This window comes from Alligator mississippiensis, chromosome 4, assembly GCF_030867095.1.
Source record: "Alligator mississippiensis isolate rAllMis1 chromosome 4, rAllMis1, whole genome shotgun sequence".
In the NCBI taxonomy this organism is placed as follows: domain Eukaryota; kingdom Metazoa; phylum Chordata; order Crocodylia; family Alligatoridae; genus Alligator; species Alligator mississippiensis.
In genome coordinates, this window is record NC_081827.1 from 53,515,003 (window position 1) to 53,541,065 (window position 26,063).

The following is a 26,063-nucleotide window of genomic DNA, read 5'->3' on the forward strand; positions in this document are numbered from 1 at the left end:
TAGGCACCTCCAGCAATACATAATTGAATAGCCTCATTGACAGTTCAGGTGGGCTTGACAAACAACATCCTTTGAGTAATAACACATTAGTACTGCAGGTGTCAAGGGGAGCAGAGATAAGCATCAATCAATGGACCATCAACCTGAAAAGCTGAGTGTCTTCATGAATGTTGGAGAAGGTCTGAAAAGAGAACAGCCAAGCTAATTCTGGGTGCTCAGGGCTGTGAGGGCTTGATTGAGGACAGAGAAACTGGTTATCACTTTGGAGAGGGCAAAATATTCTTACTTGGTGGTTTTTGTGCCAATTCATGCTTTTGCTATAGAGGAGCTGTCTGCTTTGCTACTTGCGACTTTGAGCTACACTTCTACTAGCTTTAAAGAGGTAAAGCCTCCCTCTTTCAGGAGCTGAACTGGAATGTAGCTCTCTGAGGAATGGCCAAAGATAAGCAAGGGCGGTAAAAGAGAAAAATGTCAGTATCTCTGTGTCAGAGGGAGCCAGGGCTTCGCCACTCTAGAAGTCACCTTGAGCTGGCTTCAGAAGGTACTCAGAGAGATTAGACAAGGCCAAGGGTGGTCACATAATGGGAGGTGATTGGGGAGGGTGGATGGACATTTCATAGTTTCATAGTTGGTAGGGTCGGAAGGGACCTGAGGAGATCATCTAGTCCAACCCCCTGCCTTGGCAGGAAAGAGTACTGGGGTCAAACGACCCTGGCCAGATGTTTGTCCAGCCTCCTTTTAAAGACCCCCAGGGTAGGAGCCAGCACCACTTCTTTTGGAAGTTGGTTCCAGGTCCTAGCCGCCCTGACAGTGAAATAGCACTTCCTAATGTCTAGCCTGAAACTACCCTCGGCTAGCTTGTGTCCGTTGTTTCTTGTAACTCCCGGGATTGCTTGGGGGAACAGGGACTCTCCCAATGCCTGCTGGTCCCCCTTGACTAGTTTGTAGACTGCCACTAGATCCCCTCTCAGCCTTCCCTTTTGGAGGCTGAACAGGTTTAGGTCCCTCAGCCTCTCCTCGTAGGGCCTGCTTTGCTGACCCCTGATCGTGCGGGTGGCCCTCCTTTGGACCCTCTCCACATTGGCCACATCCCTCCTGAAGCGCGGCACCCAGGACTGGACACAGTACTCCAGCTGCAGCCTGACCAGTGTTGTGTAGAGGGGGAGGATCACCTCCTTGGACCTGCTTGAGATGCATTTGTGGATGTATGACAAGGTATGGTTGGCCTTTCTGACCGCGTCCCCACACTGTCAGCCCATGTTCATTGTGGCATCAACGATGACTCCAAGATCCTTTTCTATCTCAACACTGGCAAGAAGGGAGTTCCCCAGCCTCTAGGTGTGCCGCTGGTTCTTCCTCCCCAGGTGCATTACCCTGCACTTGTCAGTATTGAACCCCATCCTGTTCTCTTCAGCCCACCCCTGTAACCTGTCTAGATCTGCTTGTAGCCTGTTCCTTCCTACTAGCGTACCCACTTCCCACCACATCTTAGCTATGGGGGTGGCTGGAGGCCAAGATCAATGCCCCTAAGGTGAGTCATTGCCTGAGGACCTGGATAGGGCCAGTAGGGCCCAATCAGATTGGCCCCATGTGAATCCAGAAGCACATCCTCAGAGACTCCAGGAATTTGGTGGCAGGGGAGTAGTAGCAGGGTTAATTGCTCCCAAAGCCATGGTGATTAATTCTACTACTGCTCCCCTGCTGCCAAATTTCTAGACCTGTGAGGAGCCTGGCAGTGTAGATGACATGGCTCTGAGGGCCGGATTGTCAGAGCACAGTTGCTTTGTGGCTGGATCCAGCACGCAGGGTAACACAAGTGCATGAGGTTGTGTTGTTGTTGGATCAGGTGTATGGAGTTGTCAGCTCACAGCCACAGATCTGCACAGAGAGGGCCATGAGCAGTGGTGGCACATGTTATAGAAGCAGCAACTGGAGACTCATTATTGCAGGGGGAAACGTCACCCCCCTCATCCTATGCTGGATCAGGCCTGCAGACTAGCCCCATGCCACTCATCCTGTCCATGGGGTCAAAGAGGTCGAGTGCCACTGCTTTAACTCTCTATTCAGCATGTTGGTTTTGTATTGCTATTCTGTAATTCTCCCCATGCAATGTATAGGGAACCAATGTACCTAACACAGGATTCCAAATTCCAACCCAGGGACAAAGCACCTAAAATTTAAGCTGTGCATTTCCCAATTTTAAGGCACCCATGCTCTTTATTCGATCTATCCCTAAACACAAAGCAAGAGCATACAAGGAAAGAATACAAAACTCTTTCTATATACCAGTTTTACTTAAGCTTGCTCAACCATTCATGTGGGTGTAATTGAAAGCCTTTATATACAGTCCTACAAGAGGCTTATCAGCAGATCCTATATTCAGGTGATCTTGAAGCTCCTAATTATTCTTTGCTGAGCGTGAAAATGTCATTGTGAACAAACTATGCTGAAGGTCTGGATAAGGAGAGCTTTAAATGCTTTCAAGGAGAGAATGATCCCTATAGAGATTAACTGTAAATAATATATAAATACAAACAGAATGAAAAAATGACCCACAGGTGCTGCCATCTTGAAAAATTTTAATGAGAAATCTAAAAGGCTGAGGTTTGATGTTTTCATCATTTAAGAGGAAGTGTGGGTATGTGTGGGCACAGTAGTTTAAGTTCCCTACCTCCTTATTTTCCATCACTGAAGTAGTCTTTTCTTAGGTCCTGATCTTTTAATTTGATCTGCAATTTGATTTGCATGGGCTCTGCCTTACCACAAATGTCTCGTTTCACAGAACCAACCCCAGGACTTGCCAGAATGTGAATCCTTTGGGAAAATATTTTGGAAAGTGTTTTTTGAGTATGTTTTTTGAGCATGAGGTGAGTGGAGTGAAGCCCTAAATAGAAACAGAAAAACCTTTTCTGGTAATTAAAAAAAAAGCCCTTGCAGCCTGTTTTTAGTAGCTTTTTAGCCAAAATAGCTGGGAAATTAAATCTGAAATTTGGCATGAAAATAGCTGTCACTGCATTTGATTGGACCAATTTGTGAGGATTAGGTAACTACATGCAGAGAATGATTTTCAAGAGTTTTTGCCAAGCTTAATAAAAGAGTTGGGCTAAGGAAGGCTGCAGTATCATACATAGCTAATGTTACTAGAAAGCAAAAAATACACTCAGTTCTCAATTACATTGTGTTTTACTTACTTTGGCAGCATAAAAAAACCCCTTGAAATAAGTGGAAATAGCCCAAGAAGTGCTTTGAATTGGAAATGTTAATTTTTAACAAATCTTAGAAAACTGGAGAAATTCCAAAAGACTGCCAAAGTAGTGTCACTATTTTTTAAATAGTAGAAGCAATGACCCACAAAACTATAAATTGCTATCGCCACTGACATCTGTCTGGGGTAATGAAATGGGTTACTTCAGGATTCTGTCAACCAAGAATTGGAATTGCCTGGTTGAACAGTCATGGTCTAACAAAATATTTTTTAATGCAGCCAAATACAAAGGAATACATCTGGGAACCAAGAACAAAGGTTATGTCTGGGAAAGTGCCTTAGAAAACAGTGTGTCAGAGATTGCCTCAGGGACCCTTGAAACTAATCATTCAATATTTGTTCTAGAATACTGAGTCCTGTTCTGGTGTCTGCAAATATTGGAAATATTGGCGCAAGTTCAAAGAAGGACCATAAGAATGACCCATGGGCTAGAAAATAAGTCTCTGATATGAGGTTTAAGGAGCTTAGCCTATTCAGTTTACCAAAGAAAAGGTTAAAAGGGGACTAGATCAGTGTGCATAAGTACTTAAAAATGGAAAAGAGATCTAATAGTGGGTAGTCCAAAGGAATGGGAGTGTTTTAAGGTTGCCGGCAAAGGCATAAAAAATTGAATAGCTGGAAGTTGAATTTATAGATGTTCAGTTTTTAAACAAGATGAACTTTCCTAGCTAACAGGTTGACTAAATGGTGGAAGTTTATTTGAGATGATAGTAGACTCATCGTCTCGTGGAGTCTTTCAAATCAAATGAGAGAGTTTTTAAAAAATATATGATTTAGTCCAGCTGCTTGGCCCAGTTCTATGGTCCGTGTGTGTGCAGTGTCAGGTTGGATGGTCATGGAGGGACTTTTGGGGAAACATAATTTCCTGCATTGCCCCAAACAGGTTGGTAATACTTGCACCTTAAGACAATGACTACACAAATATGATGCTGTCGAGCTTCAGTCAGTTGCCTGCGGGAATCAAAAGGGAATTTTTGTTACTTATGCATTGGCTAGAATATTGGGAGGGGGGTATTATTATTATTATTATTAATTTGTCTTGCTTTTCACTTTCTTCTGAAGCATCAGAGATTGGACAGTGTTGTAGATGGGACATTGACATGGAGAGCTAGGGCTCTGAAGTTGTATGGAGAATCTTTTCTCAGATGCCTGGCTGATTTATTTTGCTCATGTGCTCAGGATTTGATGAATAAACAAATTTGGGGTTGGGAAGACATTTCTCCCAAAACCAAATTGGCATGGATATTTATTTTTTTCTGCCTTTCTCTGGCCTGGCTCCCCTGATGGCATCATCTGGGTATAATCAGTCTGAAAGTCCCTGGCTGCTGCTCCAATGACTGGTCTGCCCATCCTAGTGGGGCAGAGAGGCTGGGGCTCTGGGGCTGCTTCCCCAGAGCCCCAGAGCCCCAGCCTGCATTTCTGCTCATAGTTAGGCAATGGCTACCTCCAAAAACCTTTTGCGCCTCAGGACCTGAGTGGTCAAAGGGGAAGACTGACAAAGAAAGGAAAGTGACAGTTTTTAACAAGTAGATTGAAAAACTTGAATGTTGAAGGCTTACCAATAATAAATCCACAAACACTATTGGGAAAATGTAAAAGCTCACCTTATAGCTAGGGGTAAATTGGTGAAAAACGGACTCGCTAGACTCCATTGGTGAAAAATGGAGGCATCGGGCTTGTTACATTGCTATTATGACCAAAATACTAGAATCAGGGCCCAGTGAGAGGGGACGGTATGAGTGAGGCTCAGAACAGGGCAGTGTCTGAGAGGCCTGACAGAGGACTAAGTTTGGTCCAGCTTTAGGCTGGGAGAGTAATAATATTCTGGATGCCATCTGCAAGGCATGGGCCACAGTATAGGGATGGTACAAAGCCATAGATTGGGCCCCTGTCATCAGGGCATTATAATGGGCAACCTCTCATTTAGAACACCAGTTTATTAAACCAGCAAGTCGTGGCAGATGAGGCTGGATAGACTGCCTTACTTAGAAAGACCTGTTCTCAGGGTCTCTAGAGCCCTGTTACTGTGCTGCCACTTGCTCCAAGGACCAAACCAAAATTGTCCTGGGATTATTCCAGCCTAAAAAACTAAAGGAAAAAATATAGGTACCAAATTCTCTAAAAGTGAAATGTAATGTCTAAAGCTGCCTTTTGGATGATATTCAGAATCTATATTATAAATATAATTACTTGAATGTATTACAGAGTCTGAATTACATAAAATGTGGCAAGTCAAAATTCAAAAAATAAAACCTCTATAGAAAAGTAAGTCAAAAACCTTCTTTTAATCATGTTTTGATAGTGGCTATAGCCAATGTCACATTGTTGACTAGGGTTTAATTATATCTGTCCCCCAGCAGTGCATTTGCTTGCAAGAACATTTGATTAACTAGCATTGTACTATTGTATATGCGTGTGAAAGGCATTTGTTTCATACTTGCAGACAACAATGTATGTGCACATGTCGCTGTTTGGTGAGGTGGGTAGGGGGGAGTTCAGAGCAAAAGAGAGAGGACTGTTGCTGTCAGTCTTGGAGCGCTGAATTCAGGATACGTGTCCATCCAGTAATTCTGCAGGAGTCTAGGCACAGTAGGATTTTATAATTGTACAGCTTAATTGTTCCTGGTTATTATGAAAGACTCTTTGTTTCTGCCATTTGTCTTTCAGGCTCACCCACGCTCTCTATTATTTCTCCAGTTACATATCCCCCACTTGTCCCCTACTAATTTCCCCAGCCTCCTGTTTGCCATTTCACTGTATTCAGTCATTCATGCTACAGTTTTTAATTTCCCTGTAACTCTGTTGTTCAGTTGTTTTCTGTCTTCGTAATCCTTTGCCTGCTTCCTTACTCCCATTTGAGGCCCCACTTTTATTCAAAGACTGCCCATGCTCATTTTATTTAATTTAGTATAATTAAGGGCGAGGTTTTTCACAGGAAAAAAATATCCACTTTTCATAAAGAAAACTGGAAAATCTTACAGAGTAATAGTACATTTCATAAATAGATTTTAATCACCTGAATTTCCATTCATTTTGTAGCTTTTTGGAGCACATAATAGCCCGGTTAGTGTCAGGTGAGGAACTGTTCTGGGCCAGGCCTCATCCTGGGTTTGCCTGTAAAAATACTGTTGGAAAGAGACTACTATTGAACAAGAAGCAGTTTCAACTAACCAAATGCAGCTTTTAAAATATTCTTATCACTGTGAGAGTTATTCACTGCCACATCCCTCGTTTTTCTAAATATGTGAGCAATAAACCAAAAAAAAAAATTGCAGAAATTTCATGTTAACAAGTCCAGTTTATATTTCACTAAGTATGTGAAGCTAGTGAGAATAATAAAACCCTCAGTTAAAAATACATTATAATTCTCTCAGATTATGTATATAGACCTTGGTAAATCTACATAATATTATGAAACTAGACTGAGAGAGGTTAGGTAACTGGGAACACATACAATTGGAACTTTTAGCATTATAGGACTCAATGGATTGGCAAGAAAGAGAAAAGGAAGGTAATGGCTAAAAGAGCAGGGGCAGATCTACATGCAAACTTGTTGCTCTAGTAAACTCAAGCGGGTTGTTTTGTCTTGTGCACTGCTGGCACTATTAGATAAGTAGGAGCAGCCTTACATGTAAAATACTGTGTATGTAGTATGAATTTTTGCATATTAGTTATTATGCTTAAATGATAATAGTATTGATATGATAAACCGCTGTCTTTTATAAACAACTAAAACTCCATTTCTGTGCTTGTTCCCTGCTTGACATGAGTAAATGAACTTTGTATGCCCTGTGTACGTAAGTGTCTGTGTGAGAGGGTGAATGGTGAGAGGGTGAATGGTGAAAGAATGGTAACTATTTGCATGAAAACAGAAGATTTAATTGATTGTGTAAGCAATGAGGCACCAATGTACGAGTTACCAGACAATAAATTAATTAAGCTAATTAATGGATGGCTGAAGAACTCGTTTGTGATCAAGTGCAAAGAAGATAGTGAGAAGAAGGAATTTTGCATATCCTGCCATTTGAACTACACAATGCTTCAAGGCAGAGATCAAGACTGAAATACCAACTCTGAGATACCAACTTTACTGGAATGACCTCAAGTTGAGACAACCAGAAGATGGATAAGAAACCACCTCTAATTAAAAACTGAGCATGGAAAAACCCCAATGTTGAACAAAGATTTGAAATCCCTATAAAAGTGAGATGTAGACAAGCCATAAGGGGGAATCCACTCTTCGCAATCTCCTGGAGCACAGGCACATCTGTTCTTCCCCTGCTCCCATCACCCTCAATGAGCCTGGGTTGGCCATCCAGCGCTGACATTGAGTAACTTCTACTGATAACTATAACATCTTACTGGAGTGGTTTTGTCTGTATGTCTGTCTATATCTGTTTGTATGTATGCTTGTGTATGTCTGTTTTTACGCGTGGAAAAGATTTACCTGAAGAGACGGGGAGGCGGCAGGACGCCGTACCAGGAGCCGCTCGCAGCAAAAGTGAAACCATGGCGGCTGGAGCCACTGCAGGAAAAGATCAAAAGAAAAAAAAAACGGTGGAGCCAGGAGGAGCCAGGAATGGCACCCGTGTCTACCTGGGCACGCTTTATAAGAGTGTGTTGGGGCCGATTGGTCGGCTAGATGCCCAGAGCTGGGATAAAAGAAGAGAAGAGAAGCTTGGTAGACTGGAAGTGAAGTCCCCAAGTGGCTTGGAGGGGCCAGAGCACTTGAGTGGTCCCAGCAAGGGGACCTGGTGGGTATCCCGGAAAGGGGTCACGGCGGGAGCACAGGGCCAGAGAAGGCCCAAGGACTTACAGGATCAGCGTGGACCAAGGAAGGCAGCAGGGATGACTGGAGTACAGCAGGATCCAGCAGTGCCAGGATCCGGACACAGCTGACAGACAGCAGGTACCACACCCAGGGAAGAGTCGACGCACTGGGGGATGGAACGTTCGGCATAGAAGCATCACCACTAGCCTGCAGCTGAAGACTCCAAAAGACCGAGCACCAAGAAGGTTCAGAACATTAACCTCGATGACATAGGTGACAACATTGCGGTTGGTGTTAGGCGGGGTGTGGGGGAGGCGGAGCCCCATGAAGAAGGAACAACGGGAATGACCAAGGGAAGGCACCAGGGGAGGTGGGACCAAACATCGGCCTTCCAATACAAACATATTCATCATCAAAGACGTGGCAGGAGAGGCCCCTGGGGAACCAACCCAAAGTCACCCCAATAACCAGGCTGTTCCACAGGAGGAGCCATGGCGAGGTTTGAGAAGAACCCACATGTGCGACGCTCAGGGGAAAGACACGGGAGATTACAGTATGACTGGTGTGTCCAAGCTTATGTAATTGCTTCATGTAATCAATAAATGTGGCATTTTTGCCTTATCCCCCTTTATAAGGTCTCACTCTTGATTTGAGCAATTGGCAATTTAAAGTAACGTGTACTTTACAGACTAGGGAAAATATTAATGCGTGCTAGTGGCTGGGAATACTTGTGGTTAGACAAAAGCCTTGTGCACTATATTGATTCAAAAGGTTGGGAAGGGTCAGTATTATCACAGTAGTTCAGATAACTGATGCTGATCCCTTAACACTGCATTTGTTTAGCAGCGTGTCAAAAGACCTGTTGTGTGTGTTCCTGTTTTAGCACCTATTACATTTTGATTAAGGGTCCCTGGGATACTTAGTTTTAATGGAATTTGAGGAATTACAAATGGCTTTACAAATCACGTTTTAATCTGATGAAGTAAACAGGGAATGAAAAAACATCCTCCTGTCATCTTAGAGTATTACAGGAAAGTTGTAAATAATAAAAAAACAAATCAGTGGCCAATTCACACTTCATTAGCTGCCTAACAACCTGTAACCAGTTAATTATACACCCTTAAAATGCATGTACAAGAGAAATGATTCAGAAATAAGTTTCTGTAATAGGGGAAAGGGGTGAGGATAGCACAGAAATACTGATCAAGTCAGGTGAGATTTAACCTCTTAAATGCTGTGCAAGATGGAAAAAATATGCTGTACCTTACAGCAAAGTAATTGTCTACTAACTGCACAATGCATTCCTCACTGGCATCCTCATCTTATTTATGGCAATGGTGTTTTTTCCTCATCACCGTAGTGAAGCCACATAATCCCTTTTCCTTAATTTTCCTATCTAAATTATGTTTACATACTTCATATGGTTGATGAAGATCAATTAGTTATTCTGATAAAATACTCTGAAGACAATAAAAGTGTTAAGTCACACTCCTATTTCTGAATATTTAGGACACAGGTACTCCTTTTAGGAAATTCACATACTAGAGGCCTGGGGAATTTTTTTTTCCCATTCTGTGGAACTATTTCATGATTGTGTTTAGGATTATCAAATGCATACTCCTGTATTTTTCCCCAATAATGTATCTACACTTTCATGCCGCTCTACCTGACTGACCAAGTCATAAACAACTTTCTTATCTTTGTTCTTACCAGGTTGTTTTTCAGTTCATACACTGCATAATGTACGGGCAAAGAGAAAATGTAACAGCCAGTACATTAGCAGGTGGTTAGGAATGTGAACTCATGTCCCCCCAGTAGTATTTCATGTATCAGCAACTTTTCCCAAGAACTTGTAACCTATATCAAATCAGGGTAGGTTCTGAGCTGTTTTGGTTTGCCACTGTACTAGTATACCAAATATTGAAAAATGTATTTTCTGTGCACTAAAACCCAGCTTGCAATTGTATAGACATGGCTTAAAAGATTTTCTGACCGTCCCAACTGGGAGAGCTGTGTCTTGCTTTGAGTACAAGGTAGTTTAAGGAGTAAGCTAGCTTGTGGAGGCGTCTGTAAAGAGCAAGAGGATACAACAACAAAAATGGTAGGTTCCTTGATTTATTTCTTTGGGTAGCAGGCTATTTTATAGCTTGATGTAAATTGCCAGATTTTAGATTATTTGTATTTTCTGTCTAGCTTGAAGCAAACAAATGTTTTCATATACAAAATAGGGCCTCTAAGTAAATAAATGGGGCCCTATAAAATAGGGCCTCTAAGTAAATGGAGAAGTATTGTTTTGTTTTGACAGGTATTTTATTTTCATGTAAGCATTTGCTATCAAGAGCGTGTGCATTAGCAGTGCACCATTATTTGGCATCCTTCAGGTTATAAAAGTGAATTGCTTTTCATAAATGCCAGAAGGGGCTTTACAGTGGGAAAATTGCTGATGGCAAAGAAAACGTGTTACTATCCTTCATTCCATAGTCAGCTACTTTGGTATACATAGGTTCTCCCAGGCATGTGTAGCCTCTGCAACCTTAAGGGGATATAACCATTACTTTTGATTTTTTTTTTATATTGTATATTGACGTATGTGTCTTCTGGAGAATGCTACACATGCTCAATTCTATAGAAAAAAACATCCTTTTTGTATGTGCTTTCATATTACAGCTGTACATGTGTAGGTATTTTTCTGTTTTCTTTTTTTAGGTAGCTAAAATTTTAAAAATATATGACACGTGCAAATGTTATTTTGTATTTTAAACAAACCCTAAAATATAAAGAAACTACCCAAATGAAAATCAGTTTCAACTGGCTTCTACACAAACTGGTTTCGGTCTGGTGACAGTGTTTGCATTTATTCACTTGTATACATTAGAAGTAATATATACAGGAACACTATGCTGTTTAGTCTGTCAGTAGGCGTGTAGCACATTTCAGGTAGGAGAATCAATGCTGCTAAGGAATGATGTATGATCAGAAAGCATATGTTGGGATCTTGCTTGATCTGAAAGTATCTTTCTCTTATATGCAGGCCTTGATTTTTATTTTTATATTTTATGTCACATACAGGCCTTAATTTTTCTGCGAGTATTTGAACAGTGTGCTGAAACTCATGTTCCAGTAGAAATATGGATAGAGGCTGTAAATGGGTACAATGAGGACACCATTGAGGATGTATAGTAAGAAACATCAGGTGCAGAATGGGTGCATCTGTGCATCAGTGAAGTGGTCTAAACTGAGGTCTTTAACTATCTCTGTACACATTACTTGCTTAATTTCTTCTACTAGATGGAGTAATTCAACACTTTCACAGCAGATAACAACTCATTCATGCAAAACTGATTTTTTTTCTCCTTGCACCTTCTCATCACATCTTATATTGTGCTTTATATACACTCTCTATCTTAAGCCTATACTGGAATTATACATGGTGCTAATTTTCTAGAGAACCTTAACAAGTTACTATTAAAAGATATAGTAAGAGTTCAGTGTAATCTTCAGCATTGATAACTTAAAGTATCATGGGCTTTGAAAGGGAGTTCTTTTGTACATCATTATGAAGTCCTAATTTATATCTGAGGCATGGTACTTGTAATTTTCTTTTAATTAATCTGTATAACTAAAACCCAGTTCTAACACCCATTAATTCATTACTTCTTCTTCTGATTTCATACACTTGAGTGCTGAATAGCAACCACAGACTGGCCTAAAGAATTGCTGAAGAAAACAAAGAAATTATGTAGATATAATTGGACAATTATGTGTAATCTTAAAATGACAGTCCTTGAGTTTCCTGAGGATACCATTTCATAGGTTAATCTAGTATGCCTTCCCTAAAAGATGAAATTGTGTGTCTTTTTATACATAGTATAATTCAGTCTTTCTCTATATATATAAAGGTTTTATGGAACAAACTTGATCATGGGCCATGGTATATTAAATGTCATACCTATTTATGAAAGGTGTTGAACTTACAGTTAGAACTAATGTGGGACAAGTTGCTATGGAGAGCAACATTGTATATCTATATAATGAATATAATTTTTATACAAGCCCAGTAGTATGGCAAGCACCTTGAGAGAATATCCAATTAAATGTAGTTGTTAAGGTCATGTTCTGGAAATGGCTTGTGTTAATTTGAGTGCAGCAATTAGCAGTAGTAATATATGTTTGTGAGGAAAAGGAACATGGAGAAAGGCCTGAGTGGATGTAAATTAGGGAGTGAAGTAGCAAGGGAAGAAAGAAAACTGTTAAATTATTAAACAACTTTCTTATTCAAATAGTGCACCCGTTCCTAACTCATTGTGACCACGAAAAAATTGCTTTGATTGATAGTGTGTGGTTTCTGTAGGCGCGTCTACACAAGCTATTAATGCGTTGTCAGCTTACTGTACAGTAAAATACTGTGCAGTAAGCTTTCCCTGGGAGTGTGTGTATATACATGTGCCTGTCAGGAGCAAATCTGCTCCCAACAGAAGTTCAGTGCAGGGCTACTTCTGCCCTGCTCTGCCCTCCTACATTGTGGTCAGGCTGGTCTCTAGGCAAGACCACATCCAGGGGAGCTGCCTCCAAGCTCTGAACCCCTATCAGCAGATCAGGGTACAGGGCTGGGAAACTGTGCCCACTCCCAGCAGCTGTTTCCCAGACCCATGCCCCAGCTGCTGAGGGAGGGGACAGTTTCCCAGCCCTGTACCCTGATCTGCTGAGGGCACAGGGCTGGGAGGTAGCTGCCCAGGGGAAGGAACAGGTCCCCAGTCTGGATCCATGCTATAGATATGTGTCATCCAGTCTGCAGACTTTTTCCCTGACTGTGGCTGTGATGGGGAACCATCCTGTGGCAGGAGCCAAGTGCCCAAAATAGAGCTGCAGTGCTGGAGTCTCACAGGAAAAGACTGCCATTTGGTTTGTTCTTGTGGCAGCAGCCTGAGATGCTTGGCTTCTTCCTGAGGAACTGATGGGGCTCCAGGACTGCTGTTCTTGCTCTGGCACTTGGCTGCTATTGCAGAAAGAAGCTGTGATGCTGCTGGGGGTTCTTAAGCTATGGTTCTCACCTGCTTGACTACCAAGCATCCAGGCAAGAGCAGCAATGCTGGAGGGAGCCCCTGTAGCACCGTGGGAAGAAGCCAGGCACTAGGTCTATGCAAAGCTTTGGATTGAGATTTGGAGATGATTTGGGAGATTCGGAGGCTGAATCTACGAATCTGAATCGAATTGCTAGAAGCTATAGGCTTTCTGAATCGACTCGGAAAAGATTCGGCGATTTAGAGATTTGGCCATAGGGTATAATGGGGAATCAACGAAATATCTATAACTTTGTTGTTTTTCGGCTGACTTGGATGAAACTTCCAGGGATGGTAGCCTCTGCTGAGGGCATGAAGACTGCCAAGTTTCAAGATGAAAGGTACAGAAGTTTCTGGGAGTTTTCACCCTGATGTGACTTAACACACACGTGACATGAGTTTTGCTTTCAAGATTTGAGGTGGTTTCCCAGAAACCCATGCACTTATCTCTTGAAACTTGGCAGGCTGCATGCCCTCAGCAGAAGCTACCATCCCTGGAATTTTCATCTGAATCAGCCAAAAAAGAACAAAGTTATAGATATTTCATTGATTCCCCATTATACCCTATGGCCAAATCTCCGAATTGCTGAATCTTTTCCAAATCGAATCGGCTGAATTCAAATCGGCTGAATCCAAATCCGAATCAAGTAGTTTTGCCTATTCACACAGGTCTATCAAGCACCATGCTTGTTTACATGGTGGCAGCCAAGCACCAGGGATGCTGGATGTTTTCCTGCTGGGTCCTGGACTGAATGGAGCAGGTGTTGCATGTACTAGATCTGGGAAGGGGAAGGCTGTGGGTTTAATCCAGCTTGCTAAATTCTTTCAAAAAGTACCAACCCTCAGGAGAACATTTCAAAATTATTTCAAATGAACTAAGCCACCTTCTTGCAGTTCTTCAGGTACTTCAGTTCAGGAGAAGAGAAGGATATTTCAGATACACCCTGTCATTTTCTTGAGGTATGCAGCTTCCTATTCAGCTTATCCTTCTGAAGCACCTAATCAATTCCTTTGAAAATGCAGCTACTGAACAAAGAGGAGGTGATGCTTCACTCTATATAAAAAGCATAGTGGTTAGAATACTTGTCCAGGAAATAGAAATACAAAACTCTAGAACTCTTGTTTGAAAGATGATACCTTTTATTAGACCAACTAAGAAATCACAATAAATAAATAAATAATTAAATAAAATCTTTTTCTGTAAGCTTTTGGGCACACACACCCTTCCTCAGGCTCAGGGAAAATTAAAGATAGTAAAAAGTCCCCGTAGGTAGAAAATAAATCAGGAAGTGGCACTGAAGCTGCATCTCCCATTCCGCACCTGGACAGGGTTCAAACCCATATCTCATGCTTCCCAGAACAGTAATGTGCAATCAGGGTAGTATAGAGGCGCACACTACCCTTCTTGTTGAAGCTGTTACACAATGCTAAAATAAATATAAGGTTCAAGGGGCTAGACTAGAAGCATGAAAGAGGGAAAGTGTGTTCTGTGACCTGGTGGTTAAGGCAGTGTTTCCCAAACTTCTGATACCTGGGGCACACTTTTTTATTCCTAGATTAAAATTGGTGGCACACTTTACCCTTATTCCTGAAAAAATAGGGAGTGGGGGGTGGGGGGGAGTGTAATGTATAATGTTATTCTGGGCCCCTTTTATATCTGGTGAGTACTGGAGCTACAATGTAAGAAGTGCTGTATTATTATGTGTTCCAGTAATTGGTCACTAAATTAAACTGGATAGTAAATTATTTTCATGCAAGTTGAGCAAAAAGGGCTTAGTTTCTCCAGATGACATGATGTATACAGTTTGCCTAAGCAGTTTGTACTGGCAGATGCAAGTGAAATACTGAAACTTTTAGGAATTATTCAAGTGAAATCAGATTTACCATAGTGACTGCAATGGTGAGAAACCTGACAGGCAAAGTTCCTGTTTGTTCGACTCATCAGTGATGGAGTAATGTCTTCAGGAGTTGGACAATAATTCGTCCTAGTTGTCTTGCATTCTTAAATGGGTAAATAAAATGCCTGTGAAATAATAAAGGCTACATTAGGACTAGCAAATAATACGTGGATCCAATGTGCTGTTAGATGATACAAGAGCTTTTTGTTTAGTTTTATGTTGTAGCAGAGCTATACAGGGAAGCAGTCCGCCTCAAGGTGTATTTTATTTATAATTTTAATATCCCCAGGGAGAATACAGGGATTTAAGCACTGCTGTGAGTGAGGAGGGCACCTAGTTTAACTATATTTGGGCATCTCTGATATTAGATGGACATTCCTTTAGTATTCAGGGAGTAAGGCGTATCATAAGAACCCTAATCTCATATTAAAATTAAGGGTCTCCATACTCCTGACACATTTAATCCTTGATGTTTTAGGCAAACCGCTTGCTAATAAACATGGTGTGTCAAGGGCATCTACAGTTCTTTGTATTCTGTCACAGCAGAAATGAAAAAGCTAAAAAGATTCGCTGATTTGGTGTGATGCACATCAGGGGACGTACGTGACACCCCCATTATCACTACAGAGAAAACGTGATGTATGCCAGACTGCCTCTCTTTGAGTCCTTACATTTTTTTTTACCTTTATCCCACAGTCCTAAGGAACAATTTCTACTATTGCTAGCCTTGCTTTATGCCACTTTTATACAAGATGCTAGATTTTGACTGAGTGCTTTGATTTTTGCTAAATTTTACATTTAATAACATGTCTGAGGATGACAGGAAGCTTAAAAAGGCAACTGTCAGGACGGTGCACATCAGATATTTCAGGCTTCACTTTTCTAGGAAGCAGGTTTTCTGTCACTGGGCTATAATGGTATCAGATGTGTGGCTAATAATTAGTCGGTTGACATTTCTATACAAAACCCTGGAATCTAGCAAAATAAAACTAATAATCCTCAGCAAACATTTTTTAGGAAAGTTGCATACTTAGAGCACTGAACAGGTTGTGGTGAAACAGGCAATAAAACAACTCAAACTGGCAAGTCTGTCTACTGGTTGGATATGACTGCCTGTTGAGAGCATATATAGATCAGTGAAAGAACAATGTAGGAACTGCCAACAGAAGTTATGAAATTTCACCCCACACACGAGCAAAAAGTTGGAATAGATATGTTCACTTTTAATGGTAGAAATTGTCTGGTTACAATACATTTCTATTTGGAGAACATTTGGGCAAGAACTGTATTCAGAAAACTGAAAGCACATTTTTTTTCAAGGCATGCATCACATATTTTTCTCAGACAATGGGTCACAGCATACTAGAACAGTATTTTAATGATTCAGTATCAAGTGAAAAATTTAGCGCAAGACGTCTTTCCTGGGCTAACCGAACAATAGCAAGAGGAAATAATTGGCAGTAAAGCCAAAGAGACTGATGGCAGAAGGAAAATAGGTAGACGGGATCCTCAATAGACAGTGTTTGGGCCATCCCAGAACACCCAGATTATCATCCAGTATAAGGCCTGTTTCCCAAGAGGTGTAATCCAGTGCAGTGTCATGGAGCAATGGTGGGCTGTATACATTAAGAGGCTATCAAGTGAAGCAGGCAGTCCTTTACAACAAAGCAACTATGGGGCTCAGACTTCTGTTTGGAGCTGAGTATATTTGTCCTACCATCAAACTGACACAAAGCAGTGGTCCAGGCTACAGTGTGACACAGAACATTTATGAGGGAAAGTATGGGCTCATGACAGTGGTGGAAAAGAAACCAAAGGCAACTGCATAGTAGTGGCAGGCAGGGGCCAACAAGGCCAAGATGTAGAGAACTTGGAGTATCGGCATCAGCTGATTTGACAAAACAAAAATGTTTGATAAAAGTCTAGAAAACATACAAAGGAAAGTTGGAAAAACTGGGGCTATGTAGTCTGGAGAAGACAAGACTGAGAGTATATGATCTTCAAATACAGAAAGGATGGCTTTATAAAGAGGATGTCAATAAACTCTTCTGAGTCCACAGGGGATAGGATAAGAAATAACAGTCTTAAATTATAAGGGTGGATATCTAGGTTGGATATTAAGAAGAACTTTTAACTCTGAGGGTGGTTAAACTCTAGAATAGTTTACATAGAGAGGTTATGAAATCTCAGTCCTTGGAAGATTGTCAGAGCAGGTAATGAAACAACACTAAAGAACAATTTAGTGAAATCCTTTTAGATGGGGACACTCCATCCTCAAGCAGGCGTTTGGATTAGAGGACCTGCTAAGGTCCCTTCCATCCCTAATATTCTATGATCCTAGAAACATTGTACAGTCATAAGAAATGAGGTTCATAGCAGTGTTGAGAACCAACAGCATTAATGGAGCTACAGAGTAGAAGCTCATCCCTTGCACACAGGAATTTGGAGACCTGAAGGATATTTGTACTATGAAGCCTATTGGGCCACAATAGGATGGCAGCAGAAGCTATATTCTTGTTGTGGACTATATACAAGTAGTCTCTGGACTCAGCAAATACTTTTGCAACGTTATGTTCCCTTTCCTCCTCCTCCACTGCCCAAAATCCCAAACATATTTAAAAGGAAAGCTGTAGGAACCTGGCAAGGCAATTGGAGGGAATAATATAACTTGTGGCAAAAGTTTGGAATAGGTCCCAGGAAGCTACTCTGTGTGAAAAGACCAACTTCTGTATTGCACCCTGTCACAGATTCAACAGAGACCTGTAAAACTAGTAGTCTAATCAGAGGTGTAACTGTGCAGTGCTGCACCCAGCATAGTGGTGCTACAAAAAGCAGAATCTGCAACTCTGGTGGAGAAAGTGATTGGGCCAGCAGCATGGCAGTGACTATTTTTGCAACCCTCTCCCTTCCCCTCTTAGTTACACTTCTGCTTCTAGTTCTGATTAGTGTCTGTCTGTATCACTGCAGTAAGATTAATGAGCTGTGCCTGCAAACAGATATAGCAGATCGCTGCCAGATACTGCAGGGTAGAAACTGGATGGAAATTCAGCTTAAAAGTCCTATTTCACTTTGGGGCCCCTAGGAATCAAATGCAAAATTTGGGACTGTCCCAGAAGATTCAAGACAATTGCTTTGAGTCTGTGTATTTGTATTTTCAATGCTTCTTCCATTTGCTGCCTCTTGGCAAATAGTTCCCTTAATATTCTGCTATTCCACTTATACATACTGAATAAGAGCATTAATTGCATAGTACAGTGGATTTTAACCTGTGGTCTACAGACCCCTCGGGTCCCAAACCCCCGCCCCGAGGATATTTTCGATCAATCAAAAGTATGTAACTGCCTACACTTATAGTTCAAAGGGGTCCACAGCTCCATTCAAAATTTCCAAAAGGGCCTGCTCCTCCATTTGATTTAAGGGTCCACAAATGAAAAAACTTGAAAACCACTAGCATAGAGCAATGCTTATTCCATGTGTGCTTACTGCTTACCTGACAACAAATACTGGTTAAGTAGGGTTACCATATTTACAGTTACAAAAAAGAGGGACACGTGTAGGGCGAAAGAGGGTAATATCATTGTGGGGTGGGGGGGGGATTGATATGCCCATGCCCTATCTCTGCCCCTCATTCCCAAGCCACAGCCCCCCCAGCCCTGCTGCTGCCTCTCACTCCTGACCCACAATACCCTGCCCTACCCCCCCCCACAAGACCAGCTGGTGTCCCTCATTCCCAACCTGCAACCTCCCCACCCCTGCTAATACCTCACTCCCAACCCACAGGCCCCTGCCAATACCTGTGCCCTGCACTCCCAACCAACAATCCTCTGCCCACCCTGGTTCCCCTAACTCCTAAGCCACAGCCCCCCCGCAACCATGGTGGTGACCTTCATTCTTGACCCACAGCCTCCTGCTCCCCCCAGCCCTGCAGCGCCTCCTGGCTGCCCTGCCCAACACAGGCACTTGCCCTGGTGCCTTCGGCCTGGTCACATAGCTCCTTGCTGCCTTCAAAGGGCCCCCTGCTGGAGGAGCAGATGCCTCCCCCGCTCTGTTGCAGTCCCAGCTCCTGGACAGCTTCCCCTAGTGCTGGCAGGCAGCGGCCCCCCTCACACACTCACCTTTCCCCACACACGGCCATGGACAGTCCCCAAGCCCTAGTCCTCTAACCCTCACCCCCCTAGACTTACCTGCTGCTGGGACTGTTCCCACCACCCTGCCTGGCTGCCTGTCAGCCACAGGCATGTGCATGCACAGACTCACACGATGCCCCCTATTTCCAATCACTCTCACCCTACTCCCCCAAGCCCCAAACAGCTCCTTACTAGGGCAAGCTGTGAAGCACCAGGAGAAACTTTGATTCGGAGCAGAGCAAAATCCTGGGCATTTGTTGATATTTTAAAAAACCACCCTGATGGAGATGGGAGAATCCTAAAAGAGGACCTGTCCAGGAAAACCCAGATGTATGGTAACTGTAGGTTAAGTGCATACACTGTTTATGTGGTACTGTCTACTTTTGTAAAACAGCTATATTCTAATATACTGCACATAAAAGGCAAAGGAAAGCAGATGTCAAAGAGTTGCTATGAGCAGCCTTGAAAATAACAGGAGCTAGTCAATTTGGGGGCTGCTAATACCTGTAAACCAGGGGCAGGCAAAATTTGGCCCACAGGCTGGATCTGGCCTACCAGGCAATTCCATCCAGCCCACAGGGCCCCTCCATAAGCCCTATGTAAGCCCTGGCCCTCGCTTCCCCTCAGAAAGCCAGCATGTCCCTGCAAGTGGTGCAGTTCTTGTTGCTAAACAACCACCCCCACAACCCCAGCCTGGCCTGATCCACCCCCATCCCCAATCCAGCTGGCATAGGAGATGAGAAGTCTCTGCCTGGCAGAGGCTTTTGCCTGGCAACCCCTTGGCTGTTCCCAGCCTCCCTGCCTGAGAGAGTGGGAATTCAGGTACAGGCCCCACTAAGCCGGGGCCAGGGACTCTTAATGGGGGAAAGCTGGCTGGGAGCATGGGGAGCCATGCGCTATGGGGCCAGGCTGGGCCCACATACTGCAGGAGTATGGGAAGCTGTGCACTATGCAGCTGGGTGAGGCTGGCCCCGCTGGCTACCACCATATGTGGCTGGGGACTTGGGCGGGAGTGCAGGGATCTGTGTGTTATGGGGCCAGGTGGAGCTGTTGCGGTGAAAATTCGGGTCTAAGTAGGTCATCATGTGAACTCCAGATAACCTTACCCTGTTAAGAATGATCTAAGGCATCTGAGAAGGGTGTTTGGTGCAGATTTAGAGATGTGTGCAGAACATGAGTAAGAGTCGTGTGCACAACTAGTATAAAGGGTGTGTGTGTGTGTGTGTGTGGTGCATTTGGTGTGTGTGTGTTTGGGGTTTGCCTTAGGCGTGACTAAGAGAAGGAAAGAAGATGGGATGCTTGTTGGCAGGAAGGATAGAGAGAGACACGGAAAGGCTGAGTGACCAATCAACTGTGTGAACTGCGGAGGTTCCTGGTGCTGGGCCGAGTTGCCATGGGTCCTAGGGGCCCTAACCCTGAGAGATCCTCTGTCTGCCACCGGAGCAGAAAGGGTTGGCTCCCCGGACTCTTCCCTCCTGGTGTGCCTATCGTGTAAAGTAGTGGCCCTCTGCTCTGATCGGTAAGCATTACCCTATCCTGTTCTTCCCTTCTGGGTTGTTGAGGTTCTTCTTCTCGGCATATGTAAGCCACTGCCTGAGGTGCAGTCATCTCTACCCCAACAACCAGAGCCGAATTGAATAAAGTTCCCCTGTCCCTTATAATAAAGTTTAGTCCTCTTATTGTTGTTGCTGTAATTAGATATTGTTGGGTTAGGATTTATATAGCATTGGTATTAAGATAAGTATAGGCAATACAGGATTTGATAGTGACTGTTAGGACTAAGTGGGTTCTTGTGTAGTTGTATGGCATATACTTACCTGTTCTTGTTAGTTTGAAAATAAACTGTTGATTTGGGCCAGTAACATCTTGATGCGAGTCCTAATTAATCAAATCATAACTAATTACCAGGTGGATTGGGTGGTGATATATACCCCCTGGTCCATCTGTTAATTATCTTGGGGCCAAAGACCACCTCCTCATTTGCTGCTGGACTGTAGGGGGAGGCTGCCCATTTAGTGACCCTAATTAATAAGGCGCTAATTAAGTCCTTGGGAGTGCAGGAAGCTGCGTGTTATGGGGCCAGGCGGGCCATATGCTGCTCCAGGGCCTTGCACATTCTGGGAGCTCTGAGGACCCCACCACCCCTGCATCGACACCTACACCTTCCCACACACCCCACCTAGCACCATAACACCAAATGCATACACAGCCCCCCACACACTTGCACCCTCCACCATAAACCCCCACACACCAATATCCTTCCATAGCCTCTACACCCCCCCACCTCCCCACCATACCCACTCTCCCATATACCCCCAACCCAACCACATACTCCACACCCACACCCCTCCATACCTATCTCCCCAGCACACACACACGCACCCCCCCTCCTCAACAACACCCCCAGATACATATCCTTACTCCCCCCCAATATACAAGAGTAGGACTGTATTTTAAGCTATTATGCAATTACCTCTAGATATGCTATCCAAATACACATAAATCAGGACAAAAATATTTTTCAAATAAAATTAGAATAAGTTATAGATGTTTGATTTTTTGTTTTCCTTTTAGTATATGATTTGTTTTTTGCTACTTTTGTCCTGCTCTGAGGGACTGAAGCAGGCAGGGGGAACTCCGGACTGCCCCAGGTGCCAGGCCCTAGCTGTTCTGGCTCTGAAGGCAGCCCCAATTTGCGCAGGGCGGGGGGGAGCTGCCCTGGCTCAGCTGGCAGCTCCCTACCAGCAGTGAAAAGATTGGGGCTTCCCCAGCTCAGCAAGCAGCTGCCTGCCAGCCTCATACAGATCGGCACCCATCCCAATCTCCACGTGGCTAGGAGGCAGCATCCCACCAAGCTGGGACAACTTTCCCTGCCCCTGTTGCTTAGGCTGACTGGGAGCAATTTGCTCCCGGTCAGCATCTACACATGCGCTTTGGTGCATTAGTGTAATGCGCTGATTTTTAGTATCTGTATCTACAGGTACTAAAAAATGGTGCATTAATCTACCGTGTAGTAATTTCTGCACATGTGTAGACAGTGATGTTTTACTGTGCATTAGATTAGTCTGATGTGCAGTAGAGCAGCTCAGGTAGATGCACCCAATGAGCACTGTTTAAATAACTGCATACTGTACTCTGAGTAAGTGCATAGCCCTTTTTTGAGTCCTGAGGCACTTAAATAGAATGCATGGTAAAATGCCAGTCTAATTTTGGAAAGATGGAATCCTTTCATGTTATTACCCAGTATGTGGTATGTGAAATGAAAGCTTTCACTCTATTAAAACCAAGAGTTTAAAACTTGGTTTCTGTACAAGATTTCATTTATTTAAGAACTGCTGGAAGTTTTAAAGGGAAGTGAGGTATAGGGAGGATCAGTACCTCCTACAGTGTGACTGTTCAGTGAAGTAGAGTAGGAACTAGGCACTCCATCTTCTTTTGCTTAGTTTTGCCTTGTTGTCAGAGAACACTAGCTGACCTGTGAACTGCCCTCAGCTTGTCTTGTTCATGTAACATACACTATGCCCAATTTAATCTGGATGAGATTTCAGGGGACTGAGGTTCTATTCCTGGTCACCTGTTTTGGTGTCCCTGGGCAAAATGCTTACCTCTCAAAATGGACCTTCCCTAGAGGACAGCGTTAAATACCGAGCAAAAGAAGGAAAAACAGTTTGACTTCTTTCTAAGAATTTGGAGCCTGTCTTATAGTCCTTAGGCGTATTCACTTTACTTGTGCAAAGAATAAGGGCCAGAGTCAAATAGAATTCTCCTGTTCTGTTTTTTTGTTCACTGCTTCATCCTACACTATGTTCTGTTTTCACTGGGGAGAGAAGAGAGAATGTTACCACAAGCTTTTAGGAAAAGTTATAACGTATTATACATACTAAGGTTTTTTTTAACCTATGTAATTCTTATTGCTTATTTCATTTTACTGTTCTGGTGAAAACTGCAAATGATTCTTGGCATTCTTAGATGTGAGGTACCCTTGGGAAGTACTAGATCTTAGTTTTCACTTGTTATACTCAGAATGTCTCTGGGGGCTTTTATCTGGAGAAACACAGGAGATGCCAAAGGAAGTTCCTCCAAACTATACACTGGTTTATCCACCAGGCACTATTAACAAGAGCAGCTACGTACAGCAGAGAACACACAAACATACTTGCTACCGGATGAGGAGCAGCACCATACCTAGACTCCTGGTGGCCCTGGGCAAACTTTTAGTATTGGGTCCCCCTTCACCAGAAATAATGATAATAATAATTTAAAAATTACCATTTTCAGGCCCCCTTTCTGCTGTGTCCTGGGTGGCTGCCCGGTTCACCCATGCCTGTGTCCGGGGAGGTCTCAGGGCCCTCAGATGTCCTCATGGTTTGAGGCAAGTTCTGGACTCTCACACCTCTGCCTTTGTGTGGGGGAAGTGGTTATAGAGCTCAGGACAAACTTGGGGTGCGTTCCCCTTCACTCCTTTGACATAAGGAGCTTTTGGTCACTTCAGTAGGGAGAAGAAATTGAGTCACGGCCTGCGACCTTTGTACTTCCCTAGGATTGGTTGATTAGGACTGGGTGCCACCCCCAGTCTCCGTGTCTCAGCTTTCTTGGAACTGTCACTCATGATCCGCTTCTCGCTTGCTAATTACAGCTACTCCTCGCTTAACGTCGTAGTTATGTCCTTGAAAAATGCGACTTTAAGCAAATCCAATTACACCACAGAAGTTACCTACTACCAGGCGGCAGCCGAAGTTATAACCGAACATCGCGTGACTTTAAAGGAGTACGTTCTCTAATTGATCAGAGACATAACAAAACGTTAACCAGGACAACGTTAAGCAAGTACCCGTACTGCAACTCAGATGGCCCTGCCTCTGGGAGGAGGACAGCAGCAACACCCCAGGGTAAGGGGCGGTGGGGACACCCCTCCCCCCTACCGAGAAATAGAGCGGCTCATCTGCCAAGCCCTCAGACAAAGCTGTGACCGCTGCGGATTCCCACTGCAGTCTCAGGCTTTATCCTGCAGCGCCTGTGCGCCCCTGCCCACTCGCACTGCCAGGCGCCCGTTATTGTAGGTCCTGAACTGAATGCACCCTATGGTGCATTAACCCACACATAGAGGTGGCCAGTTTACTGCACTTGCTGCTGGGAAGGCTAAAAAAAAAAGGACTTCTCATTATCAGGTGTAAAATGTTAATTCGTTTACAGGATAACATCATTTTATGTCATCGCTTATTTTTTTTATTCAAAACAAGTGGAGTCCTCAGAAACAGAGTCCAGTAAAACGACGGCAGGTTTCTATCGCATTAATAGATTCTCAATAGTAACTGTAAGATAATACTGCTGCTACTGAACACCCCTAAGGCAGGTGATCACCGCCGACGGGCTCGATCCGACCCGGGAGCAGACACACCTCAAGCCGCCGCGCGCAACGCCCCTCCCCCTCGCAGCCCCTCCCCCGCCCCGCACGGCGCGGCGCTGCCCGGGGCCGAGACTGCCGCGCGTGTCACGTGATTTCCGCCCCCCACAGCGCACGCAGCAAGAGGGCCGCGGTAGGTGCGCGCTGGGCCAAGCGGAGCCGCCGCAGCGCCAGGCGGGCGCGCTGGGCGGGAGGACAGGAGGTAGGGCTGAGAGCGACGGAAGCCGGGAGGGAGCCGAACACGTGCGGGGAGGGGAGGAGCATGGGCGGTATGAGGGAGCCGCGAGGGGCCGGGTTTAGGGCGGGCGGCGGGGGAGGGGCGTGGGGTGGCCCCGCCTCGCCTCGCCTCGCCTCGCCTGTCTGCCGCCGCGCTGCTGCCTGGGTGCGGGATCCCCCACCCCCGCGTGGCAGCATGGAGGCCCGGCTGGAAGCTGCTGCCGGCGCTAGAGGCGTTGCTTCTGGCCGCAGGGGTGACATCACAAGAGTTCTCCCATTGGGCATGGCGTGACGTCACAAGCCCCCACCCTGCGAGTCATCGCTGCCCGCGGCCGCAGCGCGCCCCGCCCCCCTGTGCGCGGCCCTGCGCTTTCCGCCCGGGCCTTGCCGCCTCTCTCTGCCGCTCCCCGCCCTGCCCCGCCTGGGGACTTGCCTGGGCCGCCAGTCCCTTGTAGGAGCTCCTCCTTCCCCGGTTCGGCCCTGGCAGTTTTCAGCCCCTGTTCCTGGATGCTAGGCCAGGCTTTTCCGTTCCCTGCCCTCCTCCTCGTCCACCGAGCCGGAGCACTGTATTGTAGGCAGGGCCCTACCTAGACTCCTGGCAAGCTTTTAAATTGTTCTCTCTGGCTCCCTTTGCCAGAGATAATGATTTTTTTTGTTGCGTTTTGTTTCGTGTTCATGCCCCTTTTATGCTTGGGCCCCTGGCGGCCACCGGGTTTGCCCATGCTTGTCTGGCCCTGGTTGTAAGGCTGGGGTAAGCAACCCCTGGCATGGGAGGGCATTTGGTTTGGCGTTCGTGCCTGGGGGAAGGGGCTGGGGCTATGCTGCCACAATAAAAATTGGGCTCCCCCTCCCAGCACCGAGCCATCTGCCCCGGCATGCCAGAATCTTACAAGTCAATGTTGTGGCCATGTTTCTGCCCCAAAATGCTACTACTCCCTGTTGTAGGGGATTAGCTTAAATCCTGGGACTGCAACAACTTTTTTCTCCCGGTGGCAGGACATAAGGACCCGGCTGGGTCCCTGGCAGGTGGGTGCCAGGACCTGGCCAGCAACACTTCTGTGCTACCCAGCTCCCTGACAACATGGCATGGGCAAAGCAAGGTGCCACCACAGCTGTCTGGCTCCAGGCTGGATTCAATGACTATGCAAGCTGGGTCTGGCCTGAAGGCAGTAGGTTGCCAACCCCTGGTTTAAATAACTTCCTAGACCACTGTTTCTCAACCAAAGTGCCACTGCACGGTGGGGAGCCTTGAGATCCTTTCAAGGGTGCTAGGGGTATATGTAGTATTAGCATCATTAGGTTTGCAAACATGGTTTATATAT

General features: G+C 44.6%; 1 protein-coding gene and 1 long non-coding RNA gene across 4 annotated transcripts in view; one reads left to right on the forward strand and one right to left on the reverse strand.

Annotated features, from left to right (window-relative positions):
- Positions 1-10,118: 10,118 nt before the first annotated feature.
- Positions 10,119-26,063, forward strand: part of IMMP2L (inner mitochondrial membrane peptidase subunit 2) — a 933,449-nt gene continuing 917,504 nt past the window's right edge. Inside the window, exon 1 of one of the 3 annotated variants that reach the window (XM_019492508.2) lies at positions 10,119-10,137. In XM_019492508.2, coding sequence (XP_019348053.1) covers positions 10,135-10,137 — 3 coding nt within the window. In that variant the 5' untranslated portion in view covers positions 10,119-10,134. Of the gene's footprint in view, positions 10,138-24,638; positions 24,728-26,063 lie in introns of those variants that run through there. The other 2 variants (XM_019492501.2, XM_006261933.4) reach the window with 2 other exon arrangements.
- Positions 13,716-24,547, reverse strand: LOC109284350 (uncharacterized). The gene is made up of 3 exons (XR_002091771.2): positions 23,391-24,547; positions 14,981-15,119; positions 13,716-14,150 (listed from the first exon to the last, which is right to left on the reverse strand). It is a non-coding gene; the product is annotated as an uncharacterized LOC109284350 (long non-coding RNA).